At 38.7% G+C, this 14,211-nt stretch overlaps 1 protein-coding gene across 5 annotated transcripts in view; it reads left to right on the forward strand.

Annotated features, from left to right (window-relative positions):
• The window catches only part of ARHGEF7 (Rho guanine nucleotide exchange factor 7), a 118,139-nt gene that overhangs the window by 48,651 nt on the left and 55,277 nt on the right, over positions 1–14,211 (forward strand). For all 5 annotated transcript variants that reach the window (XM_058840761.1, XM_058840727.1, XM_058840745.1 and 2 more), the window contains 2 exons: positions 2,131–2,261; positions 4,652–4,853. In XM_058840761.1, the coding sequence (XP_058696744.1) occupies positions 2,131–2,261; positions 4,652–4,853 (333 nt within the window). The remainder of the gene's footprint in view (positions 1–2,130; positions 2,262–4,651; positions 4,854–14,211) is intronic.

A 14,211-nucleotide genomic window follows, 5' to 3' on the forward strand; every position in this document is an offset into this window, starting at 1 on the left:
ACACTGTCATAAGTCAACCTGGTTCTGTTGTTCTAAGCAAGATGTATCAAGGTAGAATTCTGAATTAGATGGCTGTCAGTCCTCGAACTTGACTGCACTTAGGTAATATAGCAAGCTGGATATGGAGATGTTTCAGGTTACTTTTAATCTTTATACTCTATTAGGTAATGATGGTTATGGCAACTTAAAGGTTTCTGGAAGCATTAGAGTTATCCATATAGTTATGATTTACAAACTAAGGGTGTAATCCCACTTCTTTCCTGGTAGCCTGTGAAAACATGTCATATATGACCTTTTTGTAATGGACTATAATCAGTGTTTCTCTTAATACTGCAGCCTTTAAATGCTTTTAGGAAAGCAGTTTCACAAAGTGTGATGTCTTTTATTACTTCAATGTGTGAGGATGCTATGGATACAAAATACTCAACTTAATATGTGTATTAATATTGCACTACTTGACTAGGGAGTATAAATTTATGGGGTTTTTTTGAAGGACGGTGATATTTGAAGGATATCAATGAGTCATTTAAAAAGATGCAGTGGGGAAGATGTTTTCCTTTCAGTCTCTGCAGACTTGGATCATCCTTTGTCAACACTGCTGTTTGTTCTCAATCTCAATCCCTTTCCCTCCTCCTGCATCTCTTCTGCTGTTGGATGCTGTGCTGAGGTTTAAAGACTTGCCAGTTCAGATGAATTGAGTTGTCTCTTCAGGTTTGTTGTGGAACAGGAAATATACGTTATTCACTGATGTACATGGATCTGAACCCTGTATATTATATCATATTATATATGTTGTTTCCTTTGGACAAAAAATAATTTGGATTTGCATAAGCATGGTGTACTTCAGTCTGAATGTAACTATTATGAGACTACAGTTGTATGCTTACCTCAATATGGAAGAAAAGCAAACTACTAGGAAAGAGAATAACAGGGATAAAAGCCAGGAGAGCAGTTGGGAGTCTTGTGCAGTCTGGTGAAAACATCTGGGTTTGGAACAGAAAATACTGTATTGCTTTCAGGGCTTCTTAAACTCTGATGCTCACTGAGTAGTTTTCTTGTATGTGGAAAACATGAGAAAAAGAAATGACTTGCCATGCTCATGTGAAGAAGCAGTGTTTTCCCGCTGCTCTGTGCAGGGGGCCTGGGAGCTGCCTGTTCCTGGGGCTTTGGCTGTGAGAATGGGCAACCCCTGTGCCCCTGTAATATGGGGAGAGGCTCCCAGCAGGGCTGTGGGAGGCTGCAGCCAGCACTGAACCTGGCTCTTGGGAGCTGCTTTTGGTGCAGCACCTGGTTGGCTGTGGCTCCTAAGCCACAGGACACAACCCCTTTGTTGGCTGCCAGCATCCCATCCTGGGGAGGTGCCAGCCTGGTGTCCTGGGCTGGGACTGCCCTGGTGCCCCCTGCTGTCCCATTCCTGGCTGGGATGGTGGGATGATGGGATGAGCCCTGTCCTGCTGCTCCCTCAGTGCCTCCCAGCCCACAAGAGACCCCAGCAGCCCCTGATGGCACACAGCCCTTCAGGTGAACCTATCTCATGGATCTGCCTCTCAGGAGAGACAAACAGTAGTGAGGAAATGTTTTGGGAGGGTGTTGTTTACTTGAGAAGCAGCGTTTTCCTTTCTTCTATTCCTAGTCCTCCTTCCAAAGAAGAAAAAATAGCTTAGTTGGCAAAATAATGGGATGAGGCAAAGGAATGTAGGAAAAAAGGCAGTGGAAGGAATGTTTTAATTGAGAAGGAGATGGGAGGCTGTGGGAAGAGCTAAGAAACAGATGTGGCTGGCTTCACTTCAAGCAAGTTTTATGCATTCAAAGTTCTTGGCTACTAGCTAAAATGATGCTGGTTAATTACCTTTAAATAGACTAGTAGTGAGTAGGAATAGAGAAATACAACTCTAACCCTCCTCTCTCTAAGCAGGCCAAGTTGTTTTCTTGTCTGTGTGGGGGAGAAATTGTTGATGTCTCAGGATTTTAGATTATTTATTGCTATCATTTTTTAAATCTTGAATTACTGAATAACTGCAGATACATCAAATCTGCTTTAGGCATGTGAATTTTACAGAGGTAAGTAGAAGTTACAGATGCAGATTTTTCAAATTCTAATATTTGCTTTATTTTTCCACCCTCCTATAGACATAGGGCTGGGCAGTGACTCTGTATGTGCACGTCCCTCATCTCATCGGATAAAATCCTTTGATTCTCTGGGATCCCAGTCTTCGCACAGTAGAACTTCAAAACTCTTTCAGGGACAGTATCGGAGTTTGGTAAGTTCTGAAAGAATGAAACAAGCTGTGGTGTGATATTATTTTTCCCCCTTTCTTTCCCCTTTTTTTTTTAAATGAGTTTTGTAAGTAAATTATAGCGTAGCAAAGTAACTGTTTCCTCTCTTTCAGTTCTATATTTTTAGCCTGTGAGTTTATTTTTGCAGCTTGTCATATGATGTTTCAAAATGCATGCAGCTTTTTGTCAAACTATTTTTTCCTCCTTTAGTGCTCCATGTTGTCTGCATAGACAGTGTCTTCCTGGATTTATGCTTTTCTTTTCAGTCTAAGGACTTGTTTTTCCAAAGGCAAAAATCTCATTTTCTCTCTTGAGTTTAGGGGTGATGATTGAAGGTTGTTGAAACCTCTGTGAAGGTGATAGTTCTAATGTTGGCAGTAGTGGCAGTTGTTCCTGTTTTCTGTTATATTTCAAGGTTGATCCTTCAACTTGCCTTTGGGTAACTGAGTCGTATGGGCCATTGTTTTGTAGTACAGCTGAAACCAGGGTTGCAGACCTAATGGAAACTGTGATAAAACATAGTTTTATTCAGTTGAAGGTTTGCTAGGAGGGTTCAGATTCCTAATGAAAGCTGCTTTATCTGTGGCTTACTTAGGTGTGGTGTAATGTGCTTTCTCTGGTAGCAGAGCCTGTGCAAGTTTTTGCCCTAGTCCACTAATTCCAGCTTCTGTTCTGCTGTTCACAGCCCACTCAGTTTTGCAGAAGCAGCAGTTGGTGGGACTTGCTGGATCTCTGGACTAATCAGAGTTTTCAGTATTTCTATCACTTTGGTGATCTGAGTTGCTCTGTGCAAAGTTAGAGCAGAGAAGCGCACGGAGGGAAAAAGAGCTAGTGGCCAAACCCAGGAAATTCCTAGTTTGGTTTTGTTGCTATAGATGATCTGTTTGGAACTGTTCTCACCAAGTTTGTGCTAATTTCCTGCTGGAAAGCCATACTGGCAGAGCATAGGGTTTATAGTTGATTTCACTGTGCAATGTTTCTGCTTATTTTGTGGCTTCCAAAACATTTTCTCTTTTTGAGCAGAGAGGATCAAAGCACTTAATGTGCGAGCAGAGGACTAAGGCAGAGGCACTTGTATGAACATGTGCCAATCTAATTGTCAGCACTGGGACTTACACTGTCTTGGGGCTTTCTGCATGTTTTCAAAGTTGTTTGTCCTCATTTTCCTGCAGTTTCTCAGCTGCTAACTCTGATGGAAGTCATATTGAGTTGTGATACAATAACATGATTGCTGGGGTTATGAATTAAACTGACATGTTGTAAGATCCTCATGACAGCATGCAGTCTTTTCATCACCTCAACTGTATAGGCAACATGTAGATGAAATTCTTCTACGTGGATAGCTGACTAGGACTGCTTACACAGTCATTTTCTCACTAAGATACTTATTTAGCTGTACAGATATTGATTCTTAGTTATGGTAGAGACAAACGTGATTTGTAGAGCATTCTCTCAATTCCAGCACAATGTTTTTAAAGTTGTCCAAGTATTGCACTTTTTTAGCATAAAGGTTTGCCCAAACTCTCATGAAATGCTTGAATGGTGCAGATACCCAAAGCTGACATCCAAGAACAAAATGCTGAATTTGCAAATCATTAATTCAAAAGAGTTACTATTTATTTCTAAGAGAACATTCAGATGTTAGGACAGAGTGTTAATCTGCCTTCACATCCATGGTAGGGGATGAGCATGCATACATAGTGTATATGGACAGCTGCAAGTCTGACTGCTGCAGGCTTCCAGCTTTGCTAACCTTGAGAGAAATGATTTTGGAGTACTTATTCAAGGTAAGTTGCATAACTCATTTTTAGGTTTTGTGTAAGAACACTCCTTCATTGGCAGGCCACGGAGACTTACACCTTCAACTGTGGAAGCCACCAACCTGATCTGTTACAGGAAAAAAGAAAAGGAAAAAGTTTTGAGCTTCAAACTCTTGATATAACGAAAATTAAATTAAACACAACTCAGTTTCTCTCTCCTTGCATCACAGAGAATTTTAGGGAAAAAAACCCTAATGTAAAGCCTTTGTTTCTTTGTAGTTGTCAAAGGCAGTTTCAATTTATGCTTGTTATAGAAAATGTATATTTTTTTTTGTGAGAGCAATAATTATTCTCATTTCAGCTCTGTTAACCCCTTCTGATTTGAAGGGGCTGTAATAAGTAAAATATATACTCCCATGGCTGATAAAAATCTATAGATGAAAAATGACGATAATACTGGAAATGCCAAATCACTCCTTATAAAGGCTTTGGAGTAAAAATGTGTGGGGACTGTTGTGTGTGGAGGAAAGTCCATTTTATGGACATTTCTGTTTTGCTCATGGAAATATTGTTTAAATCTATAATAATCATCTCATTCTTTTTTCTCTTACTAGGACATGACAGATAACGGCAACCATCAGTTGGTGGTGAGAGCCAAATTTAATTTTCAACAGACAAATGAAGATGAACTTTCTTTTTCAAAAGGTGATATTATTCATGTTACAAGAGTGGAAGAAGGAGGCTGGTGGGAAGGAACTTTAAATGGAAAAACAGGGTGGTTTCCAAGTAACTACGTACGAGAAATTAAATCAAATGGTGAGTCTTGAAGGGGAGAGCATATTTGCAGAAATTCTTGCTTTGGGAATAGGTTGATGGTTGGTTGATTCATTACAACTTCAAATGCTTTTTGTTTAAGCTTGATTTTATTTACTGAAAGTCATTCACAGCAATGATTAATGCTCAGGAACTTGCACTTCCCCACCCCAGTTCACTGTATAGAGTGGCTTCTGAATTAGCAGTAGGTGTGCAGAAAACTCCCCATTCTGTTTGCTTGTTTGTCACATTTGGGCTGCTCTCACTTCCTTCCTGAATTCCTAGAATATGTAATTTTGACTCAGATGCTGACAGACTTTTAATTGGTGCTTTAGGTTTAAATAGTGAGAGATTTCCTACAAAAAACAACAAAAAAATGAACAAGAAAAAACCTCCAAACCAAACAAAATTTACTCAACAAGTTTCATTACTTAGAAGTAAACAACTGCAGGAAAGAAACCCAATTCTATCAAAATCTACTTTTGAAAGATGATATATTTTTGATTTTTCTGTTTTTTTTTTGTTTTCCTTGTTCATGTGCTTTCAGCTTTTTTTCATACAGGCTTCATCCTTCTGCTGGAGTTTTATACAGTCAAACTGCCTTCTCTAAATGTCATCTGAATATCAGAACTAACATTCCTTTTTAATCCACTCGGACATTGCTGTGGGTGACATAATTTCTCTGTCTCCTTTATTTCCTTTTTTTTTACCCCCTGTCTTTCCTTGTCTTGGTTTATTTTCAGAGATTAGAGATAAGCCTGGTAGGATAAAATTACCCAGGGTCTCTGGAAGGCTTTACCACTGTTTCCTTTGTTACAGCTCCAGTGAAAACACACATCTTTTGGGGCCAAGCTAGTCTTTGGCATGGCTTCCCCCCATTATGAGGCAGCTATTCAGATGCCTGATTGCAGTGATGTTGTGAGAGAAAAAGTCTGTTTTTAACCTTTTCTCCTTCAGTCGCATCCTCTTATTTTCTTCCTTGATTTAATATCTCCACTCTGTTGCTGCAAAATACTAGTCTTAGATCTGCAGCTTCATTGTCCTTTTCAACCAGCTTCTCTCAGACATAATCACAACATAAGACTTGGCTTTAATGTTCTTTAGAGATCTCTCAGATGCAGTTTATCCTGAGAAACAATTCTTGAAGCCTGTTTTTGGTTTGTAGTGATGTAGCACCAGCCACTATGACTCTCTTGTCTCATTGTTACTCATTTAAGTGATTGCTGCAGAGATTTTGTTTGGATTTCATCAGTTTTGACATCTTCCAACTCCTGGAACCTGTGGGCAATTAAACTCCAGGATAGAAATGCTTTAACAGTGAACATGCAAGAACCAGAAGTTGCCAGTAGCTGGAATTAAGTGATTCTTGTTTTATTAAGAATACTGCACTTGGGTCAAGTAACCATTCTAAGTAGGAAGAGACGAGCTGTAGTGCCAAGGTTAGTACCAAGTGCAGTCTGATACTTGTGACTATTTGCAGCCCTGTCTGATCCCTGGGGCTGACATGTTTTTATTTTCACTTCTTGCCCTCAGGAGAATTTTCTCCCAAGTACTTTTCCCTCCACTTTATAGGTGTATTCTCTTTGCCACAACAGTTTATCCCTTCTGGCTTCTGCAAGACTTCTTGCATTCTTGGACTGCTGTCTCATATGTTCAGTTTCTTCTATGGAAGTTTATTCTGTTTGTGCCCATGCTTTTCTCAGGAAGCTCACTGAGTATTACAAAGTTGAAATGACTGAGCTGTAGCTCACTAGCTTTCTCTGTTTTCCTCCTCCATTTTAAAATTACTGTGTTTGGCTTTTTCCAGTACTTTATGGAACTTCACTTGTCCTCTCTGGTTTCAGATATGGATATAGCTAGTTCTCTTACTATCAAATCAGCACAACAGGTACTGTGTAATTTATCAAAATAGTAATTTTAACCTGCTTTTATGCATTTGTAGGTATATGTTTGAGTTGTCTGAAATTGACTTTTTTATGAGGAGGATGGGGGGTGGTAGAAGGAAGCATGACATACCAAGAGCTTCTTAGTGTGTTAGTAACTGTGGAGTTGGAGATTAGCTTTACCCCTTCATGTATGCATGCATGCTGTGGAATGCTTTGCTGCTACTACCCTCATGACCATGTTAGTTGTATTTTAAGTGGTGACCTGACTTCTCTTGCTTACTTGTGCTTCTTTTGTGTGTTTGTGGTCAGTGTATATCTTTGTAATATTTACTCCATGTCAGTTTGCATCCACTTTTTCTGTTCTTTCTTTGACATGCTGCTAATTTTTAAAAGAATTATCATTCATGTTAGCCTTTTCTGCTTATGTTGTTACTACTGGGACTTCTTTTTTTATGTTTACTCAAATCTTCTTACTTGAAGTCCATTGTTATAATTTTTCTGCACTGTTTTTTATTTTATTGGTTGCTTCCATGAAACTTGTTATGAATATTTCTATTCTCAGCTGAGTTTTGCTTTATGGTTATTGTTGAAGATCCTAGAGAGAGGGCTTTTCTGGAATTCTCCTCCCTTTTATATCTAGTGCATTGCCAGTGTGTCTTGCTGCTGGACTTTTTCTGCTGTCCTTGTTGAAACGAGGATGTAATGCTGTTTGTTACAAAGCTCTGAAGTTGTGTGAATAGGTGGGTGTTCATGGGAAGCTTCATCTAGGCTATTTGTAATTTCTATTGCCTTCCTGTGTCCCTGCTCTTCTTGGTTCATCTTCATTAGGAGTGTTGGTATTCCTTGAGTTGATAATCTTATGCTGTCCATTTTTCTTGACTTCCTAGTAACTATATACACTTCAGGATTTTCTTAATTCAGAAGTGTTTTAAGTGCCTTTACGCCTTAAACATGAGGTTGAAATACAAAAGTGCTCTTTTTTGCCTTATGTATTTTAAAACTGTTTAGGAGAACTTGCAGCCTTGCTAGCTCAAATTCAAAATATGCTTTCTGTCAATGTTACAATAGATATATATTAAAAAATCCAGATAAGATTGTTGAAATACATGCCCTTGATTAAAGTCTCTGTGAAAAAAAATGTTGATCCTGGACATCTCTATGTTTTCAGAATACTTTGTAAAATGTTCTAGCACTGGCAGTATGACTCTGCACTTCTTTCTTCTCTGAAATGTAGCTGAAAATACTGTAAATAGTTAGAAATTCTGTTTAGGATGTTGCATTATATGAAGAGCTCCCAGGACATGACTAAGTTAGTTCCTGATTTTCATTATTTGAATCCTCTCAGTCTGCTGTAAACTGACTCTTGCAAATTGAGTAAAAAGAAGAAATGAGTGAAGTTACTTATGCATGTGTGTTTTTGTTTTAATTCTCACAAACTTCATAGGCATTAGATGGATTTTTGTTCTAAATTAAAATCCTCAAGTGTAAGAAAACTGTAGTTATGTAATCTTAGCTTTGATAGTAGCTCTGAAGTTATATATTCAAGGAAGGGAAGAAAGAGATACATGGCAACAAAACTGCCTTTACCCACATTGATTTCTTAAAGAGTTTAGAAGAAAAGTAAGCTGCATTACATAAATTACACCAGCAGAGCATATGACATGATAAGGTATCTCACAGTGGTTGTGCCCTGGTTGTAACTTGTTTGTTTAGCTGTGCCTGAGTGATTCGAGTTAGCACACAGTGCTGATACATGTGTGAGGTGAGCTACGAATGGTTATGGGACACATTCTGAGGTTATTAAGCAAAGCATTTCATTTTCTTGCCCTGGACAATGGCTCTTTTGGGGGAGAATAAATTTAGTTGAGATGGATAACCAATTGGGTTTTGTTTTGCTTTTGAGTGTGTATTTATTCTGCCCCCTCCCTGACCCAAGGGGAAAAAGAGGATTTGTTTAAAGTTGTGATAGTTATAATCAAACATGTAAATATAAAAAAACCACAGTATTTTTCTATTCAGGTATGTACCTTCACTGTGAGCTAAAAAAAAATGATCCATTTCTCTCTCCCTCCCCCTGTGCCTATGTTTTCATTTCCATTTTTGAACCCCTTAACATCTTACACTTTTAAATGTTCTTTGATCGCTAGTCAGGAAGTACTCTGAAATGCAAGAATTTTGTTTTTATCCTGCTCTACTGTTACATGTGACAGAGGGTAAAAAATAATGTGAAGACTTAAGATACTTGACAGTGTGGCCTTTTTGAGGTTGTTTTTGCGTACATAAAATGGGACAGAAAGGGGTGAAGGTGTAGGTGGAATCTTGTCTCTTACAGTGCTGCTTCTGTCTCACATGGTACTTAGAGAGATTTGGAGACCTAGTTTTGAGGGCTCCCTTGCAATGAAGAGTGGTTAGCCAGAATGGGATGCACTTGCTTAGCTGCTGTCAGACGTTAATCCGTTTTTTAAAAAAATCACACGGTCAGTTACTGAATTTTATCCAAGCATAATCCCTAAAAATGTCATGAGATTACACAGGAGGGAATATAGCTTTGTAAAAACTGTATTTGATAAGTCCCAAAGTTTATTCTAGTTCTTTGCAGAAATTAATGTATTGTTAGTGCCCTAGCCTCTCTTATGCTTTCTTGACAGTTGTTAGTATCAGGCCCAGTGCAAATTACAGTGGTAGTGTTTCTTCTGGTGGGATGTTAAAAAAACAAAATCTATATGGGGGAAAGGTTAGAATATAGTGGAGGAGTAGAGTGTCATCTCTTTCCATCCTGTAGTGTGTGAGGGAAGGAGAAATTACACTTGGCTTTGGGAAAAAAAAAAAAAAAAAGAAAGGGAAAAATAACTAAAACCACATGAAGAATATTAGTTTTTCTCTCCCCAACCATGTACACTCAGAGGAGTATTGTGTTCTCCTGTCAAGTGTAACTCTACAGACATAAATGAAATAGAGGTTGGGAGCAGTGAATACGGTTTGGGGCAGAAGTGTTGGGTGTGTCTGTATTGCAGAGTAGAGCACTGCAGAATGCCTGAGCCATCCTGAGAACTGGGAATGGGTTTAGCTCTGCCCTCCTGATGGAAACTAGACTCACTGATTAGTCTAGGAAGATGGAGTGTAGGAATCCAGAAATGGAGAAACATTTCTCTGTTTGTCCTATTCTCCAAAAAGGTATTTATCGTATTTGTCACTGACAGAAAGGCTTCCAAATACCCCTGGGTAAACCAGGATTTATAAAAAAAATTAAGTAGAAAGTAGTAGAATGTTTAGTATGCCACTGAAGTGAAAAATATAGATTTTAGAGGGTTTAATACATGGAGTAAGGATGGAGAAAAAAAGGTGTGTTTTTTAACTCTCCTTCCTTCTTCTCCATAATTCTGCAGTTTTTAGAAGCACAAAAAGTGATTGGTTGAAAGTTAGTCACAGTTTTAGCTATGTAAGTAGCTATAGTAAACTTATTTGCTAAAATATAAAAACAATACATGTGTCCATAATTAATACACTAAAAATAGATATAAAGATGAGGCGGCCGTGTGGTTCAGGGCCATTTTGTACCATCAGAACAAAAATGAGCCAGGTTGCAGTGAATTGAACTTGTGCAGAAAGTCTAGAGAGACCTGCCAAGTTTTGTAATAACATCCTAATAAACACGAGAAACAAGATCCTAACAGGCTTTGGAGTTTTTGTTCTGACCCAGAGAAGTGTGATAAGCGGGACTCCCCGTGAGGGAGTATCCCAAAGGAGCTCAGCTCAGAGGAGACTGAGAAATCCAGAAGTGAAGAAAAGTGCAGAAGAAGTGCAGCAGAATCAAGAAAGAAAAAAACAGATTTAAAATGTTGTATGGAGCTTGCTTGTTGCACTTCACTGATAGGGACCACATAGCTTTTGGTGTCTTGTTGGCACATCTTTCATCCCCTAACATAGGATGAAATAGCCCAAATTGGATCGTTTTATCTGGATTACGCACCACAGTGCAGTAATTGCAGAAACATGCAGGGGTGTTCTTGGAGCAGTAGGGTCAAAGTGCTTTAGTAAAGTATGTTCTGAAGGGAATAAATACTCTCTGGAGTAGCACGAAGTAGAGTGTTGCATGAAAATGAATATGGCATGAACTAAAGATATGACAGAAGAGAATGTGGGAATGTCAAGTAATTTGAAGGCGTGTAAGTTAAAATGGAAAGAAACAAAGTATTGGGAAGGATTGGGTAAATTGTCTTTTTTTAGACAGAATAATAATTCTGTCTAAATTATTACAGCCAATAAATAGACATTTGTAGAATAAGGTAACTTCATTTTAGGGAGTTTGTGGCATCTTATGTACTACTTAGGGAAAGGCTATAAAAGCAATTGCTTCCACTGAGGATAATTATTTGGTGGAAGAGTAATGTTAAAAAAGGTTGTGCTACTTTCATTCTCCACTCAAAGATGATCTGTTAAGTGAAGTCCATCTGGTTTATCTATCCACTAGACAATGTGTTATCAGGTGTGGCTGAGGGCAGTGGGATGAGGTGCTTTGATCACAGGAGAGATGGACAGTGGTAACTCAGCTCTTGGTTTCAGTCACCAGCAGGATACTATCTCTTCCTGTACCTGAGCAGATGCCTGCCAGTTTTGGATTTGACCATAGCTGAGCCATTTTCCTTGTGTTTTCTGTGTTAGTATAAGGGATTTGCATTGTGGCTGGGAGAAAAGTGGGGAGATGCAAAAATCTTCTGTGTGGGAAAAGCTGGTGTCTGGCTCAGGGCACTCTCTTCCAGGGCTTTGAGAAATAGAGCCTCTCTGGAGTGGGCAAAGTGCCAGGGTTTAGCCAATGTTTGTAAAACCTATGGACTTTAAAAGACATAGAGTGCTGAATGGGGGTGGTACCTCCTTGGAATGTTTAATGAAATATGCTCTATTTGCAAAATACTCTGATGTTCTGTTACCAAGGATAATAAATGATGCTTGGCATAAACAAAGGAAGTGATTTCTTATGTGCAAGATCAGGATTTTCTTCTGTGTAATGCATTGTGCAATAAGCTAATTGCAACAAGACTGTTTCATTCCTCCTTATGAAGCAAGGCACTGCTTGGAGGCAGAATACCAGACATGATAGACAGCTGGACTAATTTGCTGTGTCTGATTCTGTGTTTCTGCAATAGAAATGGCCTTTACATTTTAAAAGCTAAATGTTGATTATGACTGTTCAGGCAAGATGATATGAATGTGTGACTCTTTTTTTTTTCTGTCCTGTCTTTAAATCTGGATTTGGACATGTGTCTCCGATGTATAACTGACTCAGCTAAACAGCTGGCAATATAAATTACTATATGTTTCAGTAACAAAATCTCCCACTTCCTTCAGCAGCTTAAGGGAAGAGAGGTATTTTTGCACCCTTTAAGATAACAAAGAGCCAGAATTCTGTGATCAGCCATCTTAACAATGGTCAGCCATTTGAATTATGATAAATTCAATGTCAAGTATTTACCTTTATCCTTAAATAACTTTTCTTCCTCCTTTCAAGACATATGTATTATGATAAATTCTGTGGAAAGTATTTAGTTTTATCCTTAAATAACTCTTTTTCCTTTCACGCTTTTTGGTGCATGATTAATAAACCTTTAGTGAACCTGAAAGTCACTATAAATTGTAGGATAAGTCCAAGAGCTTCCACAGAGAATGAAAGCAAATTACCAAGTTTGTGGGACTGATATAATTTTCATCATTCAGTACAAAGAAAAGATTTTTAATTGTCCCATATAGAGTAGCATTATAGATGAATATATAAATGAGCAGCCATACATATGACATTATTTTAGGTTCTTTCACACTGTTTTGTGGCAAATCTGCTTGAGTTTACAGCTTCATTCTAAGGGGTGGGAGGAGTCCTGTCATTTGGAATTACTTGGCTGTGTAGCAGAGCACGTATGTTTTGCAGGGCTGGTGGCTGAGAGCATCAGTGTTCCCAGCTGGATAACTGCTGGGTCTAATAGTTTTTGTGCTGTGTGTCAGCTTAGATCTGACGTGGGGTGGGTAGGCAGAGGATATTAACCAAAAGGGTTTTACTGTCATCCCTGAATGTGGTAAGGATAATTTTTTTTTCCTTTGCTCATGTTTGGCAGTTTTAAGACTGTATTTTATTTTTAGATTAGCTTCTTTGAGGGGCATTCTAGTGGCATACAGAGCAAATCCCCTTAAAGATATTTGCATTTGTGTGCCCGTAGGGCCTGAGCTGCTCTTCATGGGTTGTTAGCTAAAGCCTCTGGCCTGCCAGGCTGTCCTGGTACTGGAGATGAAAGGATGACCTACACCTGGAGTCAGCTTGCTTGAAATGGAATCATCCATGGGCTGCAGCTGGGAGCCTAAATTGCTCAGGAGAGGCTGGTACTACAGGGAGTGCTCTGCTTATGGTGGTGCTTCCCTGGTCAGCTCTGTTGTCCATGGGAATTTTCCATAGCTGGCCCTTTGCTTGGCTGACTGGGCTTCTCCTGGAAAGGTGTTTGAGGCTTGCATAATTTATACTTAGCCTGAGGTATCAGGTAAACTGGAGTTAAATTATTCATGTATCTTTATTAAAATGTGTTTGAAACAGGAGCTTGCTTTTAAAGTGAAGGTAGAGCCTTCAGTAGGTGTGTTTTGGTGATGCTTCTGTGGTTTTGTTTGGGGCAGTTCAGTTGACAATTTGCTGTTTTATAGCTTGGATGCAAATTACTCAAATGCTTATTTGACATTTGCATAGACAGGCCTGATTATTTAAAAAACATACAAAAATAGACAAACCAAAACACCAAAATGTCCTGATAAACACAGTCTCACAAGCATTCTCAGTTGAGTACACAGTCAATCAAGTGTGAGATCAAAAAGAGATGCTGTAAATCTTACTTGCTGTTTCTGCAGCATCCAGCATGTTGCTTTTGTTTTTCTCTCTCCTCATGTTTGCTCCTCTGTGATTGACTTAGAGGAGTGGTAGTGGTGGGAGGGAAGGCTTTAGGAGTGTGTTTTCTCTGCCTCTCTGTTCTGGGTCAGCACTTGGGTAACTCTTAGGACTGTTGTTTTGATCTTGAAGATTAATGTTGCCCTTCTAGGAAGAGTATGCATTACTGAGGGGTAGATTCCGTATGGGTTACAGGAAGCATTTATTGTTATGAAAAACTCTGTTGTCCAGTGCATAAACATTTTTATTCTATACTTCATTTATAGCAGAAGATAATTTGTTTTAAATGATAATTTTCTGGGCATAAGGTAAGTCACTTCACTAGTATAGTGTTTTGAATCTCTGTTTTGAGACTGAGTGTAATGTCTCACCTCTGGAGTCTTCAGCTTTTGGTTGGTCACTTGCTTTCACAGAGTTCATTAAATCAATATTAAAACTTTATGCTACTTTTGTTTGAAAGTGCATATATGGTTTGGAAATGCCTGTTACTGATTTTTTTTTACTTGTTTGTTTTTTTTAATTGCAGTCTATTACAACATCTTGTTTTTGAAAAATAAAT

Source organism: Poecile atricapillus, chromosome 1 (genome assembly GCF_030490865.1).
Source record: "Poecile atricapillus isolate bPoeAtr1 chromosome 1, bPoeAtr1.hap1, whole genome shotgun sequence".
NCBI lineage: Eukaryota > Metazoa > Chordata > Aves > Passeriformes > Paridae > Poecile > Poecile atricapillus.